Below are 13,062 nucleotides of genomic sequence, written 5' to 3'. Positions count from 1 at the left end.
AACAAAGTTTTGGGGTAATTTATCCTGAAAGTAAGGTCAAACACAAACACACATACATACACATAAAGACAACCATCTCCCCTCCCTTACACTTTGTTATTTCTCTATCATTAGAGAAAATTAAAGCAAAGGATGAGCTAAGAACCAAGTATTAGTCACCAGCGTGGTGGTGACTTTTAGATGAAAAATTCTCTGACAGAAAGGAAACGTCTTCCGCTTCACTGCCTTTCACATCAAAGCAGAAGTAGAGGTGTGGCTGAATAAATTTTTTTTAAAAGTTCAAGTGATCTTTATATTGGTAGACATTTGAAGTTCATTTTACTAGTGATTTAGTGGCTTACTGGCTTTAATGGATTTGAGTAAACTTTAGCCAGAGCTATGCACCACATTGCAAGCCTACTACCTGTAAAGGAAAAAAAAATGTAGTCAGATTTCCTTCCTTCTGATAATTGGACTAAAACTTGTTGTCTGAACTAAGTCAGTCCAATTATTTTTCTTCAGTTCTGTCGGACCAGGGACTAAAATATTAGAGCAAATAGATAGATAACCTCCAAATTCATGGTGTCTTTTTTTTTTTTTCTTTTCTTTCTTTCTGGAATTCAGGAGAAGAAAAGAGGCTCTTTTAAAAGTCTGAGTATATTGTGAAATTCCCTGGTATTGATTTATATGTGTTACACCATCTGACTTTAAAATTAAAATTTTTTGTGTTTGTGTATAGAGTGGAGTATATACGTGGAAAATACTGCTGGCCATGTCATTATGACTATTTTACATTTAAACAATGAATTCACCACCTGTAGGACTTATCTCAAGGAGCAGTGGGTGGCTAGAGCAGAGAAGTCTTGTTTTCTTCCTTACCTTTTTCCTTTCTGTCATCTCAGATGTGTGGTGGAGCGTTTCACCCTCGTGGTCCACTCTTCATGTGAGTAGCCCGTGCTTCCCGGGCAGGGTGACGAGACAGGAGGTGGCAGAGGCAGGGTGCGCTATGCTTCCACTTACTCTGAAACATATCCATAGCTTGTTCGTATGTAGCTGCATTGCTAATAGTATTAACATGTGCATACATGTCCACAAGCGAAAACCTCGGGGATACAGCTAAAGACCTGTCACTTTCTACTTACATAAAACAACCTACATCTTTTTCTTGCATTTATTTCTATTGCCAGGAGCTTTGAAAAGTGTCATAACCAGAAGTCAAGTTCTTTGCGGTTTCCTATTATGTTTCTTAAGAATTGTGCAGTGGTGATATGAAAAACACACACTTCTGGTAACAGATACAAGCTGTTGAGGTTACCAAAATTAGAGATATTCAAGATAACAAAACACTCTATAATGTGTATACGAACACATATGGCTATATATTAGCTTTCCCCAAATGGCATTATTTCTATCTGAATTAAGCACAGGTAATTTTGTTTGGAAGTATGGCTTTTTGGCAACGTAACAGTTTATTACCTTTCTTCAAACTGGTTCAAATTTACTTAAGTGCTTGTCCTATACTCCTAATGGCTACGTTAAAGAAAAAAACATCGAGGCATAATCGTTTTACTTAACTAATTTATCTATTGGTAATCTTCTATTAATTTTTTGCCCTTTTATTTCAAGGCAACACACAAAATGAAGAATTGTGCAGAATTGCTGATATACATAGGCTGCCATGAAAATAAAAATATCTAGAGGAAAATTGAAAACACTATCAAATATGTACATGCTTCCAAAACTTCTGATGTTATCCAAGGTTTTCATATCTAAGTCAAGGTCATAGGTTAGATTCTTATGTGAGCCAGCTATGTCTTTGTCCAAAAAGTAGAAACTATGGATAGGTCAAGGAAGAGGCTCCATTTTTACTATTTGGGAAGCCGATTCCTGCTGTGTCTTTTCCTTCCTGGGGAGAGGAGTTACCATTTTTTACTAGACACAAATCTTTGAAATTTTGACTTTTTTAAAATTTACACTGGAATATGTGATATTGTAGTACAGACACAATCTTAGTCATACCTTTGCATTCATTCATTCTAAAGGAAGGCATTGTTTTCTAAGACAAAACACAGCATTTATGGGTGAGATGCCCATTTTACTGAGACCCAGTTTTTTTAACGACGTGTTCTCTCCTAAAGAGCTGGTGAATAAAATCACGATCATCAAGGCACAACTTATTTGGAGTTCTGAGCTTCAAATACACAGGAGACCAGTTGGGTCACCCAGTATGACCTAATTTCCTGACCCTGGTTCCCCCTTGCAGACTTTCCACACTTGGAAATGAAGTGCAAATTCGAGTGAGGAAAGAAAAGAAATCCACCCAAGAGCTGTTAAAAAATGTATGTATGCAGTAAATCTATGTGCCACTGTGTAATTATAATAACGTAAACAAATCCACTATAAGGACATTCACATTAGACCTAATTTTATGCTGAACTATTATAATGCAGTTAAGAGCCTCATAGTTCTGTTTTAATTAAGCTCTGTTGTGAAACATGCAGCATTTGAACCTGTTCCGGCCTGTTTGACTACCACTGAATTAGCGCCCTTAACTTGTTTTTCTGCTGAACGATGAATCTCATTTAAGAATTCCTGTTTGTGGGTCTGGCATTTGGTGGGTCCTTCTATGCTATTGTGCCTCCAGACCCAGGTCAGCTAAGCTGCTCAGATTCGCCCCATATGTAGTCTCTCGACTCACTTGTCTCCAAAGATTTGTTAACTTACCCTGGGCTCTCGTGGAAATGAAGGGACAGATTTGATTGGTTTAATGAAAGAGATTTCAGATGACAGGAGACTTCACTTGTGGAGCTAACTTCAGATTCTGTAGGGCACAGTAAGCGTCTACTGGCCTATCATTTTGCAGAAATACTTAGTGAACTCCAGTTTTCCATGGATATTAGTTAGGCTGCCAAATAGTTTAACCGTTACTCATTAGGAAATGGAAGACAAAGGCATCTTTAGAAAATGCACTTTCTAGAAAAATCACATCCTGCTTCCTTCTTTTTATCTCTCACCTACTTTAGGCAAGAATGTCTAGGTTGTCTAGTATTTGCCTTAACAAAACTTTCCCTTCCTCTATGCAGATTGCCTGAAATAAAATTAAACGGGAAATCTTACAGGTGAACATTTAGCTTGGTGATCAAATATCCGGCCAGTTTGCTGAAGAGCTCGTTACTCAACAACTAGTTTTAAAGAAATAGAGTTAAAAGTCAGGAGAACAGAGTTGCAGAGAATCATGTCCACCCACTTAGATTATTTAGAAATGAGCCAAAGGACTTAAGAAAAATCTAATAGTGATTTCTTCATCACATCTCACCTCTGCGTCCATCCTCTGAGCTACCTCTCTTCAGGTTTAGTTCCTGTTTTAAAACATCCATGTTCTGCTTCTTTTTTTCTTTCTTTTTTTTTTTTTTTTTTACCTTGCCCTACTTTCTTAACCCTAGGGAGGATTTTAAGAAGGTTTCAAAGCTAAGCATCCCCAAATGCTTCAGGCTGTCTTTGGTTGTAAGTCAGAATATAAAGCAATTACCCGGAGGGTGGGATGTGTTCGTGGCCAATGGGAGAACATTCCCTAGATCAGCAGGTAACTGAAAATATTCTCTTAAGGGTGAACATCTGGTGCAGATTCTTAACCATTTCTAGTGAGGTTTTATGGGTCACTCTCCCTTTTCCTTTTCCAAAAGGTGTGTACTCATAAAGCACAAATAATAGGGTTTAACTTGGTCCACATGCCTTGTGGACAGGTGTTTGATTATCTTGTCTTAAGGACTGCTAGCTAGAAATTCTGGAAATGACCACAATTGCCTTAGTATTAGAACTTTATGGTCCAAAAAAAAAGGGAAGAAAAACATCAGTTTTTTTTCTAGTTAATCTCCAATTCAAAGAAGATTGAGAACATTCCATGGGATATTAATAGAACTAAATGGCTGCAGTAATTTAGATGCGGCCTCTATTTTGGTTTTCTATGACAAATGACACTGTACCCCTTTTGAGTCAAGAAGGATGTTTGCAAGGTTCCTGCACAGACCAAGGACAGAAAAATCTTCCCGTAGATTCTTTCACATGAGCACTTCACAGAGGGAAAACTCAGCCTCTAGAGTCATGTTTAGACACAGTCCCATTCTGCAGCCACACACTAACACACAAAGTTAGTAGTGTACTATGTGATCAAACACATTACCATGTGGTGTAATCAAAAGTACATTGGCTTTTGGGACTTGCTTGGCGGTCCAGTGGTTAAGACTTCGCCTTCCAATGCAGGGTGTGTGGGTTCGATCCCTGATCGGGGAGCTAAGATCCCACATGCCTTGGGGCCAAAAAACCGAAACATAAAACAGAAGCAATATTGTAACAAATTCAATAAAGGCTTTAAAAATGGTCCACGTCAAAAAATCTTAAAAAAAAAAAAAAAAAGTACATTGGCTTTAGAGTCAGACCAATTTGGGTTCAAATATCAGAGCTGTCTGATTACTTTTGGGGTCTCAAGGGGCTACTATGATATATATGCCTCTTTGCCCCACCTGAGTGATTTGAGAAAAATTAAGTAAACATAGGAGCCAGACTAAAGGAAATAAAAATGTCAGCCTCATGACTAGTAAAGCTGTTTGGACGATGTGTCACTAGATTAGCAGCCAAGTGGGCTTGGTAACTCATCACCCCGTAAGGAAGGAGCTGGAAGGCAAAGTCGTTCTCGGAAGAGGCCTGCTCTTGTTAAAACTTGACTATGGACCGGCAGAGGATGTGGGTGCTTCCTAGGGATGGCCTGGATATAAAAAAATGAGAAGGAAGGGGCAAGGGAGCTACTCTGATTTTTTGTTCCTAAATCACCAGGGAGGAGAGTAAGAAAAGCTTGTGGGGAAATTGGAGGTGGAGGAGTAGGATTGTTTATTAGTAAATAATATAATCATATAACTGTGTCTTTGGGCAAGTTACTTAACATTTCTGAGCCTCAGTTTCCTTGTCTATAAAATGGGAATAGTAATACCAACCTGACAGAGTTGCAACATAAACAAACAAACCAAAAGTGCGCGTGTGCGTGCGTGCATGCGTGCGTGTGTGTGTGTGAACTGCCTACCTTCAGACCTGCCACTCAATAATGCTGATTTACCTTCTAGTCTACCCACCCCTTTTCTTCCTAGACCCTGGTCAGTCAAGGATGTCTCTGGGTAGAAGGCAATTCACTTCTCTCTTTCCTCGGATTAGAGATGGTTGAAAAGGAGAGGAAGAAGGACGTGCATATCAAAGAAAATAAGAATTATTTCTAAAAATCTACTCTGCACAGTCTACTGCCCACATTTTCAAGGTCACTTACCTTCTAAAAGGAATCATCTTCCAAAGCAAGAGTTACTCCTTTTCAGACAAATGTAAACATCTTCATAGTCCTTTAGCATGCAGGTGCTGTCCAGGGGTGCAACATGGGTTTGTTTTATACTGAATTTCCAAGACAGAGAGGCTCCCATCCACCAAGGCTCCCAGCTAACTTTCACCCCACCAAACACTTCGTAGAATGAGCGGAAACCCCATGGTTCTCCAGGACATGGCATGCTTATTCTCATCTCATTTCTTTTGCTCTGCTTTGCCTGAAGTTTATCCTTTTACATCCAAAGGCTGGGAGACATCAGAGACATGTGTAATACCTGGGCTGGAGCTGCGTGTGCAGCCAGGAGCCTTCAGTTCTGATCCTGGCTCCAAGCACAGTCTTCTTGAGGGGCCCGAAGGAGCAGCCTGCCGTCATCCGCCTCCTGATTTTACCTGAGGATGTTGTGGTGTTGCTAAACACCCTCACCAGGCGACCATGCAGATTAAAAATTAATTACATAAATGGATTCATATCCCCATCATTGCTCCCACAGTTTTGACATAGCTTAATAAATTCTTTCTTTAGATGTAGTCAATGCTGTCTTCAAACCTGTCCTGCCTGCTTGCTATGGTCTCATTGCAGTGGTGTCTTGCACCTGTTGTCACCTTTGGGGTGTCTCTGTCACTCAAAGCTCACATCTAGCTAGCAACCAAACTCTGATGATCCTATCTCAGAAAAAGAAATCATTGACTCTGTCTCCAGTTCAACTGTCACTGCCCAAATGCAGGGTCTCATCATCTACTTTTGGTGAGATGGTCTCCAATCTGTCATCCTTTGGTCTACCTGGCATTCTGCCTTTAGCCCTATTACTCTAAAATACAAGTCAGATCAAGCCTGTCTTCTGCCCAGAAACCTCCAATAGCTTCTCCCCTTTATGGATTACATTACAAATACCTTAGTAGAGTATCCTGCATCTTCACGGTACAAATGATGTTTCTAGGCTCACATCCTGGTCCTCATAACTCTCCTTCAGTCAAATCCACTGGACCGTGGATTGGCCCTTGAGCCTGCCATGCACTTTTGCATCTCAGTGCTGGACACACCCATGGCCCTTTTCATACCTATTGAAACCCCACTAAGGTTTTGAGACCCAAATCAAGCCTCGCCTCCTCGGTAAGGTTGCTTCTGTGCACTCATCACAATCAAACTTGCTTTAAGTTAAATGTATGCCGATCTCTTTTTTTTTTTTTTTTTAAATTTATTTATTTATGGCTGTGTTGGGTCTTCGTTTCTGTGCGAGGGCTTTCTCTAGTTGCGGCAAGTGGGGGCCCCTCCTCATCGCGGTGCGCGGGCCTCTCATTATCGCGGCCTCTCTTGTTGCGGAGCACAGGCTCCAGACACGCAGGCTCAGTAGTTGTGGCTCATGGGCCCAGTTGCTCCGCGGCATGTGGAATCCTCCCTGACCAGGGCTCGAACCCGTGTCCCCTGCATTGGCAGGCAGACTCTCAACCACTGCGCCACCAGGGAAGCTCCCAATCGCTTACCGTGAATTCCTGGTAGATTGTTAGTTCCCGAAGTTTATATTTTCTCAAAACCTAACGTAGAACGGATCCTCGATAAATGTCTGTTTTTAATTGTATCCAACTTTAATCTTTTCTCTCATTCAAGCTATTTCAAGACATTTATCGCTTCTTTACCTGTTCCTCCAGATTTTAATCTTACCTTTTTATTTTCAAAGAAAAAAAATCACTAGCTAGAATCTTGAGAGTTTATTGTCAATTATAGACTTGAATTAAAAAATAATTGGCCAGAACTTTCTATCACATTACTTAAACTTTCCGTATTATTGAGGATTCAACGTACTTGTAAATTATCTTAGAAGGAGTTAACTTTGGAGAATGTGTTTGACATGGACTTTCTGCCACAATAGATAAATGCCTTCTGACTCAGAAAGAGCCAGTGAAGAAAGAAATCAACTGAATACTTTCCTTTACTTACCTCTTAAATGACTGGAGTATGTGAATATGGAAACTGAAAATTTTAGAAAGCATTTCTGTAGCTCAGCAGTTGCAAGAAAAGATAACAAAGATATCTGGAGACTAGAAGTTTTATCAGCCTCAAAAAAATCTTTACAGCAGTATAATCTAATCTTTCATTGCCAATATTTTAGACAAGCAATAGAACAGTGTTTTTTGAACTCATTCATATTTCAGTTAATGTTACTGAAGTCCCCACAAGGTGTGTTGTATTAAACAATGGAATTGTCACAAAGAAAAAATAGTAGGTAAACACATAAAGTATGCAAAAATCCTGCCCTGTGCACTTCGGTAAAATATATCTTTAATTTATCTTGCCCCCTGATTTGGTGTTGCCAGAGACTTAGCACTTAGCACACTACGAAGAAGCAAAAAAGAGCGAAGATTTATTTTGGATGGGAAAGCACAAACACTCATTCATAAAACCATTCGTAAGCATTTTTTTTTTAATCAACACTGTCATTGCCGCAGCCTGCTTGATCTTCCTACTCTGGGTTAATATGGGAGCCAATTACAGCTTCATCTGTGTAGAATTAACTTTACGGAGCACACACCGGGGATTTGTCTTCCTTCACTATTTAGATATATGTCATAAAAATATGCATGGAATGGAGTACAGGCACTGCAGATGGCAGAGACTTTCAGATTTATTGCAGAATCATTTAAAATTGGTTATGCTCTTGCCAGAAGTTAATTAATTTTTTTCTCGTCTTTTCTGGGGCTGGGGGGTGGGGTGGGGGGCCTCTGTGTCTCACTAGGTGGCAGTGTATGATTATATCTGGAAAAGCCATGGCGTCCAGTCCGGCATCTCCAGCTGTGACCTCCAACAGCAAAATGAAACTTCTGTGTCTGCACTTGGTCCAGGAGATGTTACTTCTCATATAGCTGTGTACACTGTTTATCCCAGTGGGTTCCAAGAGCTGTACCGCCATTTTCTTAGGCTCCCTAGTGGTGCCATTGTTGAGGTGAGTACATATGAAAATATTTTAATGCAAATGCTGTGTATGTCGTAGTGCGTGAATGTGTGTTTATACTTGATTTCAAAGGCTTCAAAACTACTTTGCAAACATATCATAACTGATGCTTCTAGTACCATAGAGGACGTGAAGATGTATTTTAGTGTTTTCCTAAAGAAACGAAAGTACCGCATAAGAAAAAAAAAATGTTTCTGAGCTATTGGAAGAAAGGCAGGAAAAAAATCACGTGAAATAATTCAGGATTCTGCCTGCGATAACTTTGACTCAGCCAAATCAGCAGATTGATGAAGAAGAAATATCTGAGTCCATAGATACTTCGATGCCACAGGAAAGTACACAGCTCTTTGCTTAAATGATCTCACACAAAATGAATGAGATGGTGTAATTTCATATTTTTTCCATGAGGTAAATCTTAAAAAATAAAGGAAAGCCTCCATTCCCTAAATCTTTAAAAACTTTTTAGAGTAGTATTTGGCAAAGATCCTAAAGTCATGTTTCCTCCTAAAATGTCAAAGTCTTTAGGTGAGCTGAGTTTGTTAAAAAAAAAAATCTCTTACATTGCCTCAAAGTCTCAGAATCCAAACTTCAGGGCATGTTGAAACCTGAGGCTCCCATTAGCCTCAGAAGTGCTGTTGAATAATGAAGTCAGAAAGAGTGTTATTTTCCTTTATTTGGTGGGAATGAAGGATGGAGGAGAAGGAGAATTCAGATACGTATCACATTCAATTCCCTGGTCTTGGTGGCATGAAACTCACTTTGCAGTGGCACAATACTACGTTGTTAAGAATTTGCAGAGTAAGAATCTCTCTGTTTGCATCACACTTTCTCTATGGAATTTAGCTATTGCTGTTTCTGTTATGAAGTTGATGAAAGTGTGTCTTCATAAAAGTCCCTTTGAATATAACCTTGAAGAAATTTTTAATTGTTTAGAGCTCCACCTGCAGATAGGGTGCTTCCCCTTTCTACAAAACCAGCCCATGATGGAGTTTGGTACTTGAGTGATTCTCGTGGGCTCTCTACTCAGAGAAGCAGAGATGTGCTAGACAAGGGTCCCCATCATTTCACCTCCCTTTTCCCTGATATAAGAGGGGATTGTGTATATTGTAGCAAAGCAGCAGGTAGGCGGATGAGGACTACATCCCACGTAATTCTTTGCGGGCTTGTGTCCCGGGCTGGTATTGGCACTTCTGTGTATTATCTTTTTCAGACTTTGGCAACATTTGCTTTAGAAACCTCTTTGTGGGACAAAACTGCCACGGCTTAATATTTTTAAATTTACACAAGCGTGTGCTTAAACATGTATGCACGCCATGAGCTGAACGAACTGGAGAAGCCAGGATGCCAGGGATATCTGCCCTTCTGCTGCAAAATATCTTGCAGCTTGTAGTCCTTGGGTCCCACTGGGAAGCTGAGGTTCAAGGTGACCTGTTCTCATAAGCAGAGCAATCATCAGGGCTTTAATTCACTCACTCCTGCATGTGCGCTAGGACCTTGGTTTAGTCATTTCCCACTCCTCTGCCTATATCCTTATCTGTAAAACTGGGTTATAAATACTTACACCACCTGCCTCACAGGTATTTGGGACAGACGAATGAGATAACATTGGCAATGTATTTTAGTTCTTTTTAAAAAGGGCACAATAAACAGTTCAAAGTATTGTGGATCATGCACAATTAAATTCATTCAACTTTTTTTTCAAACGTAGTAACATTATGCTAAAAATAAAATAAGGTAGGTTCTAGAAGGATTGAGAGGTGGGGCAGGAGGTGTTATTGACCCATCTGGTTTTGGTTGCCTGTGTTTTCCACATTGTTGGATTATATGACGGTGGAAGTGTGTCTGGACCCCTCTAAGCCTGTTCCCAACAGACATGCTAACAAACACTAAACCAGCGTTCCCCCTTTTTTCAGATCTCAGCAAAGGCACAGCGTCCCACTCCCTCTGCAGTCCGAGTCTAAAGCCTACCCACTTATTTCTTTGTGCTTTATGTTACCTGCTTTGTCCTCTATGAAATCCATTTTGAAGGGACCTAGCCTCTTTGCACCTTCTCTGACACTTTTTTAGGAGTACTAGATTTTATTCATTAGCCTTTCTAAACTTGTTTCCAGTATTAAACTGTGTGTCCCAGAGGACAGGAACCGTCAAATCATACCAGTCCCAGAGCATATTGAAGACTAGGCAGGTTTTCTTTCAGCCTATTCAACAATCTTCCTACTTTCTTTTATATCTCTCCTGACCCCTAACGGGCACAGTCGCATCTATCACTGGCTTTCTGAGCTATAAAACCTGAAATTGGAATGGATTTGAGACTGGTCTTTTGCAGCTTCAGTGAGAAGTGAAATTCATGTATTATCTTTCCCAAAGATGTATGCATGGTAAAGAAATTTCCAACAACAGCACCTAGATAGATTATACTTTCCGGACTGAAGAAATATCTATTCAACTTTGAAAATTGTAGTTTCTAAGTAGTCACCTACTTGGATTAGAGTTAACTCCTACCTTTGAAGTCCTTATCTCTGTACTAGGCACAAAGCTGTTGCTCAAGGAAATCTATTAAGTTGCATTGAATTTCTGGATGCCAAATTATGCTACTTGATGGGTAATTATGCACCATGAGACCTTTTCCACTAACGCCCATATTATGAGAATTGACGGCACCTATGCTTAGGAAATGACTCAGATCCGTCTAGTCTAGAGATACCTGTAAGATCCATGCTGTATTTTGATGGGCTATTCTGATAGGGGAAGAAACAGGTAGCTGCTTCTAGACCTAATTTAATATTTACAAATTAGATCTGGCAATAAACACGAAACAAAAATGGGTGAAATTTTGCTTCACCTTTATAACCTGAACTCTATTCTCGGAGGTTTTATGGTGGTTGTAGAACAGAGTACCTAGTGTTCTGAGTTCCTTCTGCGTCTAACACAGCTCCAGCTTGCGACGACAGTGATTTCTAAGTCTCTCCTAATTCTGATATGAAAGATAGGTCACGTGTTAACCTTTTCTTTCTTTTTTTTTTTTTCTCAAGAAAACCTTAGCAATTTGAGTTTCGAAGCACGTTATCTTCAAGTTTTTCATTTTTTTGTGAAAAGCCATGGTTTTTGGAACAGTATGATTTCTGCACTGAAAAGGTCAGATTCCATCAGGTTGAAATAGAAGTTACAATACAAACTATCTTTCCTATGGATTTATGTTCACCACTTTTTTTTCATCTGAGCCCGTGACCAAGATGACACAGATCTTACAGTGTTCTACATATTTAACTTAAAAAATAAAATCCCCTCCAGGCTTGTCCGAGATGGTCATTGGTCTGTCAGGAGGTGAGGGCCTCTCTTGAATTATCTTTTTGTCAACCCCTCTGAGGCTGGACAATGCCATGGACTCTCCGCAGAGGAATACTTTTTAAATTAATTCATGAATTAACTTTATATTGAAGTATAGTTGATTTACAGTATATCGTGTTAATTTCATGTACAGCAGTGATTCAGTTATATATATATACATACACATATCTATTCTTTTTCAGATTCTTTTCCCATATAGGTTATTACAAAATATCGAGTAGAGTTCCCCTGTGCTGTACAGTAGGTCTTTGTTAGTTATCTATTTTATATACAGTAGTGTGTACCTGTAATGCTTTGTCTCCGTTCCGTAGCTTGAGGTTTTGTTTTTTGTTTTTTTTTTGTAAGTACAAAGTTATTCTAAAGTTTTTAGTGCCACGAAACCTAGAAACCCAGGCAAGACTGGTGCAGACTCATCAAGTCACAAATAAGCTTCCCGATCCCAGGGTATCCATCGCAATTAAGAAAGCCCTTGGAGCATTCGTTGGGGGCGGAATGGGAAAAGGGTTTCTTTGTCATTAGAGGCGGTGTCGCCTGGTGGTCTGAGCAGAGGGGTGGGAGTCAGGAGCTCAGCGATCTAACAGAGGCTCTGTGAGGCCCCGCCGAGCGGCTTCCGGCGAATCTCTCAGCCTCAGGAGGACGGGCTCACCTACTTTGAATCTCCCATCTGAAGAGCTCCTTACCCAGGGCCAGGGGATACACAGCAGGAGGCCTGATTCCTTGTCTGCAAAATGAGAATATTAATACTTGCCTAAATAACAGATTAACCAGTTAGTGGTTTTATTAAGTGCTCTGCTGATAGAAAAAGCAGCAGGAGAAGAAAGGTGAAAACAAAACACGGAACCACAATTTATGATGAGATGGGTTTGATTCAACTCCGGATTCTTCTCCCACTCATGGAATTGAGTGACCACCGGTGGGAAGAGCAGGTGCAGAGGGGCTGACCCTCACTTGTTTGACCCTCCACGAGAAGGCAGCAGAGGAAGCTTTATCTTGCAAGCCTGCATGAAGCTTTGAGTAAATGGAGGGAAGAATCGTATTCTGTCCTTGAATCAATGACTTGCGTGGCAAAACAGAATACAAATAACTGAGAGTTTTCAGTTTTAACTCTTCTATTGTAACATCTTCCAGAAAAGACTATTTATTGTTATTGGAAATTCCCATATCCATCTGTTACAATGACTAATTTGCTGTGTGTGTGTGTGAGAGAGAGAGAAATACACAAAAATGTGGAAGGGAAATCAATAGGAAAATAGTGAAAACTCTGGGTCTACAGAAATTATTCATTAAACATGTAAATTGTTGGGAATTCCTCCATCCAGTTTTTCCATTTGTTGAAAGTCATTGGTCATGGGAAGGGGCAAAGCCATCCCTGTGTTTCTCATGGTGCGTAGTTTTACGCTGGCCTAAAGAAAATATTAAAATTAAC

At 40.0% G+C, this 13,062-nt stretch overlaps 1 protein-coding gene across 1 annotated transcript in view; it reads left to right on the top strand.

Moving 5' to 3' along the window:
- The window catches only part of LOC133094923 (uncharacterized), a gene marked incomplete at its 5' end in the record, with an annotated part of 263,216 nt that overhangs the window by 242,476 nt on the left and 7,678 nt on the right, over positions 1-13,062 (top strand). Inside the window, one exon of the mRNA XM_061195651.1 lies at positions 8,073-8,279. Coding sequence (XP_061051634.1) covers positions 8,073-8,279 — 207 coding nt within the window. The remainder of the gene's footprint in view (positions 1-8,072; positions 8,280-13,062) is intronic.

Source organism: Eubalaena glacialis, chromosome 7 (assembly GCF_028564815.1).
Source record: "Eubalaena glacialis isolate mEubGla1 chromosome 7, mEubGla1.1.hap2.+ XY, whole genome shotgun sequence".
In the NCBI taxonomy this organism is placed as follows: domain Eukaryota; kingdom Metazoa; phylum Chordata; class Mammalia; order Artiodactyla; family Balaenidae; genus Eubalaena; species Eubalaena glacialis.
This window is presented reverse-complemented; position numbering and strand designations above follow the sequence as displayed.